Genomic DNA, 13,919 nt, shown 5'->3' with positions numbered 1-13,919 from the left:
AGTCTACAAAAATCTAGAGAGAATAATTTCTGGCAACATAGTTTTTAACCTCAAAATTAAGTCCACAGAAAGCTAAATGTCTATAATATTGCAAGAAAATATCATACTTCAGGGCATTTTAAAATTTTAAGTAAAATTAAAAGTATCATGGATTATCTGGGTGCTCATTTTATGTAATGATATTTTATAATATATAGTTGAATGGTGTTATTTTTACATAATCAACATTTGTGTGCTTTAGAATAACCTTCAATCACCTAATAAATTCTATAATGTTTAAACTAGAGAAATTACAGAACACATAAGGAATAAGTTGAATTTCTGCCTAGAGAATACATTTTCAGATAATTTATAGATTAATTTCTAAGTTTAAAATTCCTAAAATAAATCTTCTTAAAAATATATGGAAATTCATTTTGTTAGCAGAAAAATCAAAGAAATCTTAAACCTCAGAATTATTTCCAAATATAGAATGGAGGCCTTGAAAAAAAATCATTTCTAACTTGGAAACAGATTCCATCTGGGAATTGTAATTCTGGGAAACCACCGCTTAACAAGCATGACTTGGACTAGAACAAAAAGTCAAGGAAAAGCAATCTGAGAGAGGAAAATCTAAAGATAAAATATCGCTCAATCACCCTGCAACAGTAAGCATATCATCTGAGAATTGGATATTATTCAAAATTTGCCTACAACACTGCTAACTTTGGGCTACTGAAGATTAAGTGGTGACTTCAGAAACTGTTAATTTCTTTTTGACCAAAAAAATATAATAATTCACTAGCTGTATTACCTGTATGCTACTCAAATAAATCTAATGTTGAACAAATTTGGAGACAGCAATTTAGTAGGCATATTATCAAGGAGTATGTATATTCTACCATATTGACTGGAATCCTGAAAAATGACATGTCATACCAAATATAAAATTCAGAAGGCAAAACTGACATTGCTATTAAGGTTCTAACTTTCTTTAAATAATCTGTAATTCAAAATCTTAACACTTTTTGTTGAATTACTATAATATAACATAAAAAAAATCACAAAGAAATTACCAAGTTTTACACTGTGAATATCACAAAGAAAAGAATTATCAATGACATATAGACAACAGCATGAACAGGGAAAAGAAGGTATTTCAGGAAAAGTGATATCAATTTTAGATAAATATAGAATACACACACACACACACACACACACACACACACACACACACACACGGCAGTTTGTCCTTGAAAACAAGCTAAAAACAACGTTATCTGCTGCCAGTCCATTATGTTAGCAAAAACAGTTCCACAAGATTCATTTTTTCCTACTTACAATTTTCTTCCATAGGCCAAAGATGTGTTTTAACTATGGAAATCGAACATGGGGATCTTAATGAAAAAAGATGTGAGGCCATCTTGTATGAGGTATCTAATAAAGTCAAGCTCACAGAAGCACAGACTGGGGTGGTGGCTGCCAGGGGCTGAGAGGGGGAAAGGGCTGCCGCTAATCAATGGGTATAAAGTTTCAGCTATGCAAGGTAAGGTCTAGAGATCTGCTGTACAACACTGTGCCTGTAGATAACAATACTGTACTATAGACTTAAAAATCTGTGAAGAGAGTGGATCAGATGTTAAGTGTTTTTATCACAATAGAAGAAAATGAGTGTAATTTTTTTTTTTAATTATTAGCCACCCCAGAAAGCAGGGAACAGAGCAGCAGGATCCACATGTACCTGTGAGAACCACGGTGTGCTCTCCACCACAAGCTACTTGGACCACCTTCTCGGGAATTCCAGGCACCGGCTGGGGCATTCTGTGATTGACCAGCAGCTGATTGGGAAGACCTAGCTTCCCACACTCCGGTTCTCCAAATGTGTACAGTTCTCCCTCCGCTATTGAAGGAAAAGGAAGGAAAAGAACAATGACAAGGATGACATAATTATGGACAAAATACTAGTCTTTGGGGTACACATTCTCATGTTCAATAAAAAATTTAGAAAATGACAACTTGATCAATTTACCCTTTCTTGAGATATTTTTACTGTATGGTAAGGAAATAAAGCTAAGATTTTCTTTTCTCCTTGATTATGCTAATCCAAAGTCTTTATGAATTCATGACCATCGCTACTAATGAACTAGAAAACGATTTTAGCTGTTTCACACAGAGACCATCTTATTTCTTCTATTTCCTTTTATAGTAAAGCAAAATGACTAGACATTAAGCCCCCATTAAGACATGGACTTTGTCTTGTTCACGTTGGTATTCCAAGAACCTAGCAGTGTCTGGAATATGAAATACTCAATGAATACTTGTTAAATGAATAACTGCTTTTATGAAACTTGTTTTAGAAAATGCATTTGTGTGTGAAGGAAATATGTTGAGTGAGCCTTAAGATAGCAGATTTTGCTCAGATGGCACTTCCTCCAGAAAGATTCTCTTATCAAGGAACTCGTGACGTTTAATCACTGTCTCGTCCATACTAACACTAACTTGCTTCTCTTATTATACTTATCACACTATGACTATGAGCTTCTTGAAAGCAGGAACTTTTTAGAATTCATTTCTATGAACTGAACTGAGTCCTATAAGGCAGGAATTTAAACACCTTTGTAGATATATAACCTAATCTGACACAAAACATCACCATTCATGTGAGGAGAGAGGTAACACAGTATATCTGGTTATTATTTGCATGTCTCCAAGAGAACCATCATTGACCATTGACCAACCCCTGGGAATGTGGCCCTTGGAGTGTTATGTTAGTGATTGATGATTTTGTTTTGTGACCTGAACAACAAATTATGACAGCTTGGGTTCTTAGGGTTGCTCTGAACAACCATCAACATTGATAATGTACACTTGGTTTCATTGTTGAGGGATCGGAGTTTCAGTTGCCGTGACTAGTTGCTAGCAAGGTATGCCTACACAATCAGCACGCCCACGTAAAAGCCACAGATCCTGAGGATAGAGTGGGCTTCTCTGGGCATGGACATTACACACACATCCCTGTAGTTCAAAGCACGTCCTGTGCAGCAAAGAGTAAGGACTAGGAAGTGTATGCTAGACTTCTCTGGAGGACACATATCTCCTTCCAGCTGTGTTTGCTCTGTATCCTTGCTGTAATAAATCTTAGCCGTCGAGCTGAGCCGTTGAGCTTCAACAGCTTGAGAGTCCTTCTAGCAAAACAGAACTTGGGGAAGTTGTGGGACATCCAACACACATAGTATGCACCACTTAAAACTTGGTCAAATACTACAAACCCAGCTCTACCGATTTTCTGGATTGATCTGCACAGAAAATGAAATTTTCTCAACCACAGTTTTCTATAAAGGATTTAGCAAACACGAGCACAGAAGTGCTCTGTCGGATCCCTTCCTCTTTTTCCCATTGCTCTTACATGAAAGGAGTTACTAAGTCCAGATGAGTTTCTTTCCACTTTTGTCTATAAATTCCTGCTGCTCCTCACACCTTACCATGGGTGAACTGTATGGTATGTGAGCTAGATGTCAATAAAGCTGGTTTTGTGTGTGTATGTTCTTTGACTTTTTTTAAAATTTTTAAAATGTTAATTCCAGTTGACAGTGTTAATATTAGTTTCAGGTGTAGCATATAGTGATTCAGCGCGTCCATACAGCACCTGGTGCTCATCACAAGTGCACTCCTTAATCCCCTTCACCTGTTTCACCCAGCCCTCCTACCCCCCCCAACAGATTGTTCTCTATAGTTAAGAGTCTGTTTCTTAATTTGTCTTTTTTTTACCTTTGCTCGTTTGTCTTGTTTCTTAAATTCCACCCAATAAAGCTGTTTTTTAAAAAAAATAAAAGGCATAAATATAAACAAAACCAAAAAGCTCAATGCAACGCCTGTTGGCCACAATGAGCAATTCCTTATTTTCCTACCGGCTAAAGCAGAGTTTGGTCATAAAACTGAATTTGGCAATTTTATTAAAATCTAAATAGAAGACGATGCTTTTGCTTGGACTTTTATTTGTTTTTCCATCTGTGTTTTTTTTTTGTTTGTTTCTTTGTCTCATAAACCAAGTGAGCACAGACTACACCAACCCCAGGAGCCACAAAGTTGCCAATAAGTTGGTAGGTAGCATTGCCCCAAGGAACACAATGAATTGTTCATTCACTTACTCCCTCATTTGACGATATTTATTATTAGTTTGCTCAAGATACAAGCTGATATAGTGGCGACCAATGCCAGCTGAGTCGGGAGTTCGCCCTCTCTTGGTACCATGGTGCTACCAATTCATTGGGAAATCTGAGCGCCACGGGAATGGGTCGATCAGCACTTTCTAAATCTGAATCTGAGGTGCACAGAATGTAAAACAAAGATTTAGAGATATCTAAGAGGGCCCACAAAACTATTTCCTCTAGGTGTTTTTGCTGTTAGAAAAACCAACAATAAGATGGAATGCTCATACTGCTATCACTCCCTGTGTAGATACAGACTATAACATTTCAAATATTTAACTAAGGCAGAAAAGGTTTGCCAGGGAGCCCCAGAAAGGGAGAGATCGGGGATGCTAAGGAAAGTTCCAGCAAAGGAAATCCTATCTCATACTGAGCAATCTTCCTTTTCCATCCACTCTACATCCCTGCTCTCACAGTGAAAGTCTATGACTCCCTTACTGAAACAATAAAAGCTAATTAGCAGGACAAGAGTAGAGTAGGTCTAAGTACAGAGGCAAGGGCACCCCAGGGAAAGTGGCCCCACAGATCTCATTTCCAATGCCAAGGAATTCAAGAAGTTTGAGAACCAAAGTTTAGAAGTTTCTGACATACACATTTTGCTTTTCTAATTTTTTCTAATAGTCACTAAAAAAGTTAACATCTCAGAGTGACTTTTGAATTATAAACTGTCATTACTAAAATGGAGAGACATTGTGACCCAAAATGGACAATTATTTCATTACATAGACTGCCATGGCATTATTTCTACAGAACTGCAGAATGTTAGATTTTATCATTAACTGAGTAAACACTTAGAAATACGAGGTAACATGATGAATCCAAAATGTTGTCTTACTTGTTACAAAAGCTGAATGGTAATATCCACAAGAGATCCAAGAGATAGGTTTTCCGACAGTCACTTGTTGAGGGACACACACATTAGTCATATTTTTTAAACCAATCTGCCCTTCAGAATTGTCACCCCACATAAAAAGCTCTCCATCCTCTATAAAGAAAACACAAGGAGGAAAAAAAGGTTTTAAGAGGTAGCAAGGCTATCAAGTTGTTATATTTCCAACACAGCATTTATTTTTTAACTTAGAAAAACTACGTGTCTTGAGAGGAAAGTGCTACTAAGACATTCACACCAGCTAGCTGCATAAGAGTTCAATTTCTACTATGAAAGGCTTCTATGATGATAAAGGACAGAGGATAACATGATGCAAATCATGTCCATATTTTTATCTCAACTTAACCTTTTCTTAGTCTACTGTCTCTGAACAGCAAATGTTTCTTCTTTTCAAGCAGTCAGCCTGCAACTGAACTGAACGACAGCATGAGCCACACTGGACATTTCCTGGGCAAGTCCCAGGTCAAAAGGGCCTGGAGGACCTTGCTCTTGAGAACACTATAAAAACGAAGTTTTAAAGAAAGGCAAAAAAGAAAAAGAAATGCATTTCACTTTTTTTTTTTCTTACAACTGAAAACACATACCATGGCTTCAGAGATTAAGGAGATATCCGAGCACATAGAGCATCTCCCAAATGCATTAGCGTGTATTCTTTCTGATTAGGGTTTCAGTGGAAGAAAAAGTGAAGCTAGGCAAAATACTTTAGAAATTATCAAGACTTACGTCCTTTAATGAATTTAAAATTTTCAAATCTTTGAAGTGGTTTAATAATAAGGCAAATCAAAGGAAAACTGAAAATAGGAACCACAAGGACGTTGAGAGGCTAAGTGGGCGGTGGATGGTACCGCGGGCACGGTGCTGCAGGTGTGACTCCAGCCCTCCCGGCAGCCGGAGCGGCGCTGGGGGCCACACAGCTCCCCCCCTGGGGCGGAGAAGCCCACTGGCAGCTTCTTCACAGACACCGCGTGTATCTTGGCTCCCATTTTAAAGACATTTCTCATATGGGCTTTGAGAGGGAGGGCAGAGAGATGCCATGACCAATACAGACCGTATTTGATTTTATTTTTTAAAGTTTACTTAAGTAATCTCTATACCCACGGTGGGGCTCAAACTCACAACCCTCCAAGATCAAGAGTCACGTGCTCTTCTGACTGAGCCTGCCAGGCACCCCCAGACCATATTCTGATAACACATATCTAATAGACTTCTATGTTTCTGATAGCAGCTTCATTACGGCTGCAAATATAACATTCAGAACACACGATGACGCTTTAATATCTACAGGAGTAGATGGAAGCATGGCAGCTACGTGCGTGTTTACATCTCACTCTAAATAAGCACAAAACTGGACTCTAGGTCATGAATCAAACTTCAATTTTTATGCCTTCATAAACACATAGTTAATGAAAGAAAACGAAACAGCAATGCTGGGGTCAGGTGATTCAGTTGGTATATCCTGGTCTAAAGGAAAGGGATGGTTCCCAGCCTGAAGTGGAACAAAGTCTCACCAGTTAGTGCAGCTGAAGTATTGGATCCAGCAGAGAGCTGCTTAATCTTACGCTGGGAAGTAAAAAAGCTAATTAGATGAAAAGAGTTTCTCTCGTCAGTGTCACCAAGTCCCAGCTGTCCTTCATTATTTCCTCCAGCTGCGTATACTTTGCCTCCTTCTGCACATGGAAAAGGAAAGAAACATCAATATACTACAGTCACCATCTTTACGAGACAGGCCAAGTACCAGATATTTCCCCTGTTAACAGTGAAAAAAGCTGAAAGCTGACATTATCCTACCATCCGGTGAACAACTTTAATTCGGTATCAAAAATCAAGCAAAACAAGCAAGGTTATATACATGTTTGTGAGATCTTCTAAATCGGTTTAGAGCTTAAGTAGCAATTGAAATGCACAGAATGTGTGGAATGTATTTTCTTGCTAATGCAGCACTTTATTAAATCAGAACAAAAAGAGGAAAGTAATTTCCAAATTAGTTTATAATCCAAATCAAACTATTTTAAAAGAGATGTGGTTCATTAATTTTAACTTCCATACCCATTAAAGATATAATATGTAACGAGTAAAATGAGGCAAATCCAAAAAGAATATCATTAGAAACATGAAAATTCTATGTGTATTTTAATCTTCTAGCTAAATAGGAAGGCAGTATAGTATTGGGTTTAGGAGAGAGAACTGGAGAGCCAGATTTCCTGGGTGCAAATGCTGGCTTGCCCCTCATCAGCCGTGCGACCTAGGGCAAGCTGTACTTCTCAGCGGCTCATTTTCCTCATCTGCAAAATGGGGATAAGAATACTGCCTACTTCACAGAGTTGTCTTTAAAGATCAAATTAGCTGACATTTATAAAATTCTTAGAACGGCACTTGCTTGTACACACTACGTAAATGTGTGTTAATTACTTTATTAATTAAATATAAAGTGTATCATGCCCAGATAATAAAAATTGCCAGTAAGCTCAAAAGTAATGAAGATTTTTAAAAACATACCCATATTAAAAATTAGTTGTATCTGTCATACAAATGCACATGAAGTTAAAGCCTCACTAAATTATAGGGGAAACTGAGGGTAAAATCAGCCTGAATCAGTAAAAATTTAAAGTTAGATTATTATATTAGAAAAGATGACACCCAGCTGAGGAACCAAGACTAGCTTTCCAATGGAACATACCACAAGGCCACGTGATTTAACACATATTGCGTGAACCATAGTTGGTGGAAGACTAAAGCAGTTCAGAGCATGACATGAGTCGAAGCTGAATAGGCACGGAAAGCTCCATGGAAGAAGACTTATACTGGATCTTAAAAGATAAGAATCTGAGTAAAAGAAAGGAATTTTGGCAAGGAAAAAGTATGAATGAGGGGAAAGGGCTGAGGAGGAGCCGGAGGCGGTGAGAATAACCTGAACACAGAAGAGGCTATGGGGGAGAAGGAGGTAGGACAGGCTGCTCGGTGATCAGCGCCTGGATGTCCATTTGCTCCAGCAGCATCTGTTGAAAAGACTACCCTCTTTCCATTGAATTGCCTTGGCACTTTTGCCAAACATTAGTTGGGCAGATATGTGTGGGTCTACTTCTGGACTCTGTTTTGTTCTGATAATCTTTGTCTCTCTTTTTGCAAAGAGCCCAGTGTCTTGATTACTGTGGCCTTAGAGGCCTTGAAATCAGTAGTGTTAGCCCTCCGGTTTTGTTCTTTCCAAAACTGTTTTGGCTATTCTAGGTCCTGTGCTTTTTCATATAAACTTTAGAATCACCTTGTTAGTTTCTACACACAGACATACACAGCCCATTTGGATGTTGATTGGAATTGTGCTCACATCAATAGCCTTTTGGGGGTGGCTTCCACTCACCCTCAGAAAAGAGGAAAGAGCAAGATCAGGAGCAAGCGGCCCCTGAGGTGTGCACATAGGTAAGGATGGGCTTCCCCTTGACATAATCCAAGAAAAGATTTTCTGCAGCCACTTAACATTTATCTACGTATTTTCAAAGGCAAACAAGTGTGCTAACCATTTACATTTTTAAAAATCCTAACCTTATTATTGCCAAGGTACCATTTCTATTAATTTTACAAAGCCACAAATGAGAACTCTGTCCTCAAATTGGGAAGGAAGTCATACAGATTGAATACTACACCTGTTGAAACTAGGGTGTGGTTCCGTCCACAGGCAGCAAATTTCACTTTTTCAGGTTTTAAAGCTAAAAATACAAAAAAAAAATGACAATTAAAAGATTTTATGGTTACAAAAATGATAAATAACACAGGTCAAATGGTAACTAAGCAGTAGAAACGAGATTTAAACCCAGGCCCGTCAGACTCCAAAGTTGATGTTCTTAACAAATAAGCCAAAAGTTTTCAGGACTAGCTGTGCATCATAATAACCAGTGGAGCTTTGAGAAAAATACAGATAGCTCAGCCCCACCCCTGGAGAATGTGAGTCAGTAGGTCTGCTATATATTTTTCAAATCTCCACAGGTAATGAATATGTACTGAGATCCGTGGCACTGTTATGCTGCCTCCTCACCAACCTGATCTATTCCCTAATCTGCTATCACCACTGTCAAGTTCACCTTCTACCTCACACAATGAAACACTACAAGTCCAATATTCATAGACATAACCTATGGTAAAGCTCTTCACTCATTCATTTACATGTTCAAAAAAGATTTACAGAACCCCTCCTAAGTGCTTAGCATAGAGGCTGCAAAGATCACTAAGACAGAGTCCCTGGTGTCAAAGATCACAGTCTAGACAATCCTGTTACTTCATCTATTAGATATTTGAGAGTAAAGATCATGTGAATAAACCCAGGGTTAAAAAAAAAAAAACAACCAACCAACCAACCAACCAACCTAGGGTTTATAGTAGATTGTGCTCAATAAACACTTTTTGACCAAGTAGAATACTTTGAAAATTCCATAACATTACTATAAGTAGCATGGATATGCTAAATTACAATGACATTTTGAGCTGAAATTAAAAATTTAGCTAAGAAGATTAAGAATACTGCTCTTGGCACATCCCAAAGAATCTCCATCACCACTCAAGCTTAGTTGATGTTCACAGGTAACGACCCAACAGAAGCTTTACACATAATGCTAAGAAAGCTTTGTAAAGGTATTATACATTCCATATTTTCTGGGACAGTCCTGATTTAAAATATTTTGCCCTGTTCTTGTAAGGACACTAGTACTAATCAACCCCTAGTCCCGATGACTCATTCAGTACATCTACTCACTATATGCAGCAGGGTAAAGTGTAATTCATAAAACTAACAACTACATAGAACCATGATGCCCACAACTCTAACAAATGAGACAAAGCTCAAAATTCTTATATATTGTATTGGTTGTTCTTTGTATATACAATAACAGTAATATTTAAGCAGATTAACAAACAGGCAAAGTAAAAGGATATTCAAGTGCAATACCGAAGAATCATTACTTCGTGTTCTTTGGGTTTAAAAAGCAATGTGATTTTTAGACCCTAATATATAAAAGTAGTTCTGATTATCATATAAAAAATAAAGTTAAGGGGCGCCTGGGTGGCTCAGTCGTTAAGCGTCTGCCTTCGGCTCAGGTCATGATCCCAGGGTCCTGGGATGGAGCCCCACATCAGACTCTCTGCTCAGTGGGGAGCCTGCTTCTCCCTCTCCCACTCCCCCTGCTTGTGTTCCCTCTCTCGCTGTGTCTCTCTCTGCCAAAAAAATAAATAAAATCTTAAAAAATAAATAAATAAAATAAATAAAGTTAAACACCAATAATAGGTAAAGAATGGAAACTAAAGAACTAAAGGCTTTATTATTCCCAATATGATATTAAAGAACATCACAATCAATATAAAAGTACTTTATATAGTGTAAGTATTTAAAGCAACAAAGAAGAAAAGACCCCAAACCTTTGACACACGTTGGCTTGTTGACAGTTGACTTTGATCCTAATCCTAACTGGCCCCAGTTGTTACTGCCAAACATGTAAAGTTTATTATTTCCTGGTGGGAAGGAAAAAGACATAAGAAACTGAAGCATTTTCAACAAAGTCATGTGAGATGAAGTCATCACAAAGCAATAAAAAAGCTACACTTAAAAGTTGTATTGCTTTTCCGTGTTGAAACAGGTTACAAGCTTACAAACAGATTTAAATGAATTGTTTTCACTGTTCATCTAAGGGTTACCAGATTCTGTTAGGTGTAAAAAAGTTTCTAAGAGGGGCGCCTGGGTGGCTCAGTCGTTAAGCGTCTGCCTTCGGCTCAGATCATGATCCCAGGGTCCTGGGATCGAGCCCCGCATTGGGCTCCCTGCTCCGCGGGAAGCCTGCCTCTGCCTCCCTCACTCTCCCTGCTTGTGTTCCCTCTCTCGCTGTGTCTCTCTGTCAAATAAATAAATACAATCTTAAAAAAAAAAGTTTCTAAGATTATGCAGTAACCACTTTTTTTTTTTTAAAGATTTTATTTATTTATTTATTTGAGACAGAGAGAATGAGAGAGAGAGAGAGTACATGAGAGGGGGGAGGGTCAGAGGGAGAAGCAGGCTCCCTTACTGAGCAGGGAGCCCGATGTGGGACCCGATCCCGGGACTCCGGGATCATGACCTGAGCCGAAGGCAGTCGCTTAACCAACTGAGCCACCCAGGCGCCCTATGCAGTAACCACTTTTGATCATATAGATATATTAAAATAAATTTATTCCAAGAAAGTAGTGTGTATACAAAATCATATTTAAATATACCAAGGAGATTCAAAATTTAAAACACTCTCTTGATGAATCAAATTGTCAAGAATTCTCTGATAAAAGAAAGAAAAAACATTATTCTGGTAAAGGAAAGTATATTCAACATGTTTGAAACACAGCACATCTATAATATTTAGGATTCTCTAAGGATTACCATCCTCACTTAGGATTTCAGTACTAACCTGTAACAATAGCAGTATGTTCATCTCCACATGAAAGAAATGTAGGTATATCATTTTTAAACCAAAATTTGCTGGGAATATTTTCAGCAAATTTAGTTTTTCCAAATGTAAACACAGCACCCGAACCTGCAAATACACGACAGTATCCATTTTTCAACTTTTACTATGTCGTCTGTTACTATTTTGTTCAGTAACTTATCTATACAGATTCCTGGTCTTGTGGCAGCTCTGCTTCCACTCTAGCACTGTTGACATCCTCCTTCTACCTTCAGTCTCACTCCTCAGACTTTATTCCGGTTTTATTTATGAAATCTACTAAATATGTGTTATTTACCGGTGGAAAGTAAAAAAAAAGGAGGGCAGTTCTCAACGCGTTACTAAAAGTCCTGCTGTCCCCAGGTGGACCATCTGCTCCCTGGAATGAGCTGACTGATAAAATCTGTGCCCCATTAACACTGGTTAACACCCCCTGGTCTAGCCCGATTGAAGGCTTTTCCCCACACATGGGAATAGGACAGTATTGAGTTTCACCATTAGCATCATGTCGATATAGGATGTTGAGATTTAACATCCTCTTAAATTAAGTCATTAAATACTACCTGATCTGAGTAGTATTCACAGACTATTTTGGTTCAGTACCATTTTAGAGAGAGACCAAAATCCCTACCAGTTTTCAATAACCATTTAAACACACACACACACACACACAAGGCCAGATCCAGCTTTTGAGGAAATCTCAAGGAGAATAATCACACAGAAAGAAACTAATGGGTACCATAAACATAGGGAACATAAGTATTAATAATAAATGATAATGTACAGGGGACTAGCCACTGTGAAAAACCCTTTGAGAACAATTGTGAGGCGTGTCAATTCAAACTGATAATTGAAATTGAAGAGGCCAGGTTCTAGAACACACTGGGTTTTTCTAGAATGAATAATTTTGTTTTGTTCTATTCTGGCTTCCCAGATAGCCTGCCCCAAGCCAGGGTTTGGTGGCTCTGCTCTGTCACCTGGTATCTATTGTGAAATGGTACTGTCATTTGGTTTACTTTCTAGTATCTCTCACTGGACTCCAGGAGGTCAGGAATCTAATCATGTTAGAGCCAAGAGCATGGCGGAAAACGCTAAATATATATATATATGTACACACACACACACTTGATTCTGCTGTAATCCAGTGTTTTTCTCCAACTGTTGGTCTTGATCCATTAGTGGGTCAGAAAATCAATTTAGTGGGTCACGATTATCATTCTTAAAGGAATGTACTATAAAAAAGATCTGAGAGCATACCAAGTGGTTAGAGTAAGCACCACTTCATGAAACGTCTACGTCTGTCACACTATACTTGTGGTACGGCGTCACAATGTCAATTGTATTTCTGGAGCTCAGGGAAAAAGTCTTGTTAGAGCACTCGTTAATGGCTCCCTCCGCACCCCCTTTCTCTAAGTTGTTTCCCCCCTTCCTCTTTTACCCCACGCCCTCTAGTCACCCACTCTTTACTGCATTCAATACTTAACTGGGTCCTGGGGACCTCGAGGGAGGTACTTTGGGGAAGTTTATAGGGAGGTAAAAACTACCCCCACGTTCGAGAAACTCATCGGAAGCTTATTTTAAAAGAAAGAGAAGAAAACACAAGCACCCCCTTCCCCGTGTTTCCCCCCGCCTTCCTTTCCGCTCCTCTCCAGCTTTCGCGGAGGCGCGGCCCGAGCTCCAGACCAAGTCCCGCGGCCGCCGCCCGGGCCTTTCCCTCGACGGGGCGGCCCGGAGGCGGGACCTGGCCGCCCGCCCGCCCGCGGACCCTCCCTCCCGGCCCGCCGCCACCCCCGCGGACGCGACTCACCGGGCACCACCTCCTCGGGTTCCTCCATGCCGAGGGCGGTGCGGGGAGCCTGCACCTGAACTGGAAAGGTGGCAGGGGCGATTCGGTGGGGCCTATGGCAGCGGCTTAGTCCCGACGCGGGCCGCGGAAGCCCCCCAGGCCCCCATAGCGACACCCCGGACATCGGCTACTACCGCGTCCCCGGAAGTCAACAAACAGCCGCTAGGGGCAACGGAGGCGGAACGTTCGGGCGCGAGGCGGGGCTGGCGCCAGGGGAGGGGAGCGGAGGGCTGGGCGGCCGGCACGGCGCAGGCGCAGGCGCAGACGCAGCAGGCGGGGCGGTAGAGGCCGCGCGCCCTCTGGTGGCCGGGAGGGGAGGGGCGCCCCCGCCCCGCAGTGATGCTTCTGAGCCCGCGCGCTGATGTTGGCGGTTTATCTAGGCCCCGCAGGGGACCCGGTAAGAATAGTGACAGTCGTCACAAATATCACATGCTCTGTCACTCAGGCTGTGTGACACAGGCAAACGTCGACACATAACTGTAATAATACTAGTAATAAGTGACCGTCTCTAACTAAATGAAATAGGGACTCTGCTAAACATCCAAAAC

At 40.0% G+C, this 13,919-nt stretch overlaps 1 protein-coding gene across 4 annotated transcripts in view; it reads right to left on the bottom strand.

Annotated features, from left to right (window-relative positions):
• Positions 1 to 13,700, bottom strand: part of RPGR (retinitis pigmentosa GTPase regulator) — an 85,562-nt gene extending 71,862 nt beyond the window's left edge. For 2 of the 4 annotated variants that reach the window (XM_025857629.2, XM_025857627.2), the window contains exons 1-7: positions 13,333 to 13,699; positions 11,490 to 11,615; positions 10,477 to 10,569; positions 8,715 to 8,777; positions 6,585 to 6,743; positions 5,023 to 5,172; positions 1,721 to 1,879 (exon numbers count right to left, since the gene is read on the bottom strand). In XM_025857629.2, coding sequence (XP_025713414.1) covers positions 1,721 to 1,879; positions 5,023 to 5,172; positions 6,585 to 6,743; positions 8,715 to 8,777; positions 10,477 to 10,569; positions 11,490 to 11,615; positions 13,333 to 13,495 — 913 coding nt within the window. In that variant the 5' untranslated portion in view covers positions 13,496 to 13,699. Of the gene's footprint in view, positions 1 to 1,720; positions 1,880 to 5,022; positions 5,173 to 6,584; positions 6,744 to 8,714; positions 8,778 to 10,476; positions 10,570 to 11,489; positions 11,616 to 13,332 lie in introns of all 4 variants that reach the window. The other 2 variants (XM_073901923.1, XM_073901925.1) reach the window with 2 other exon arrangements.
• Positions 13,701 to 13,919: the final 219 nt, after the last annotated feature.

This window comes from Callorhinus ursinus, unplaced genomic scaffold, assembly GCF_003265705.2.
Source record: "Callorhinus ursinus isolate GAN/ISIS: 27379988/994484 unplaced genomic scaffold, GSC_fseal_2.0 scaffold16, whole genome shotgun sequence".
NCBI lineage: Eukaryota > Metazoa > Chordata > Mammalia > Carnivora > Otariidae > Callorhinus > Callorhinus ursinus.
The sequence above is the reverse complement of the archived record's forward strand: the minus strand, read 5'-3'. Positions and strand labels throughout refer to the sequence as shown.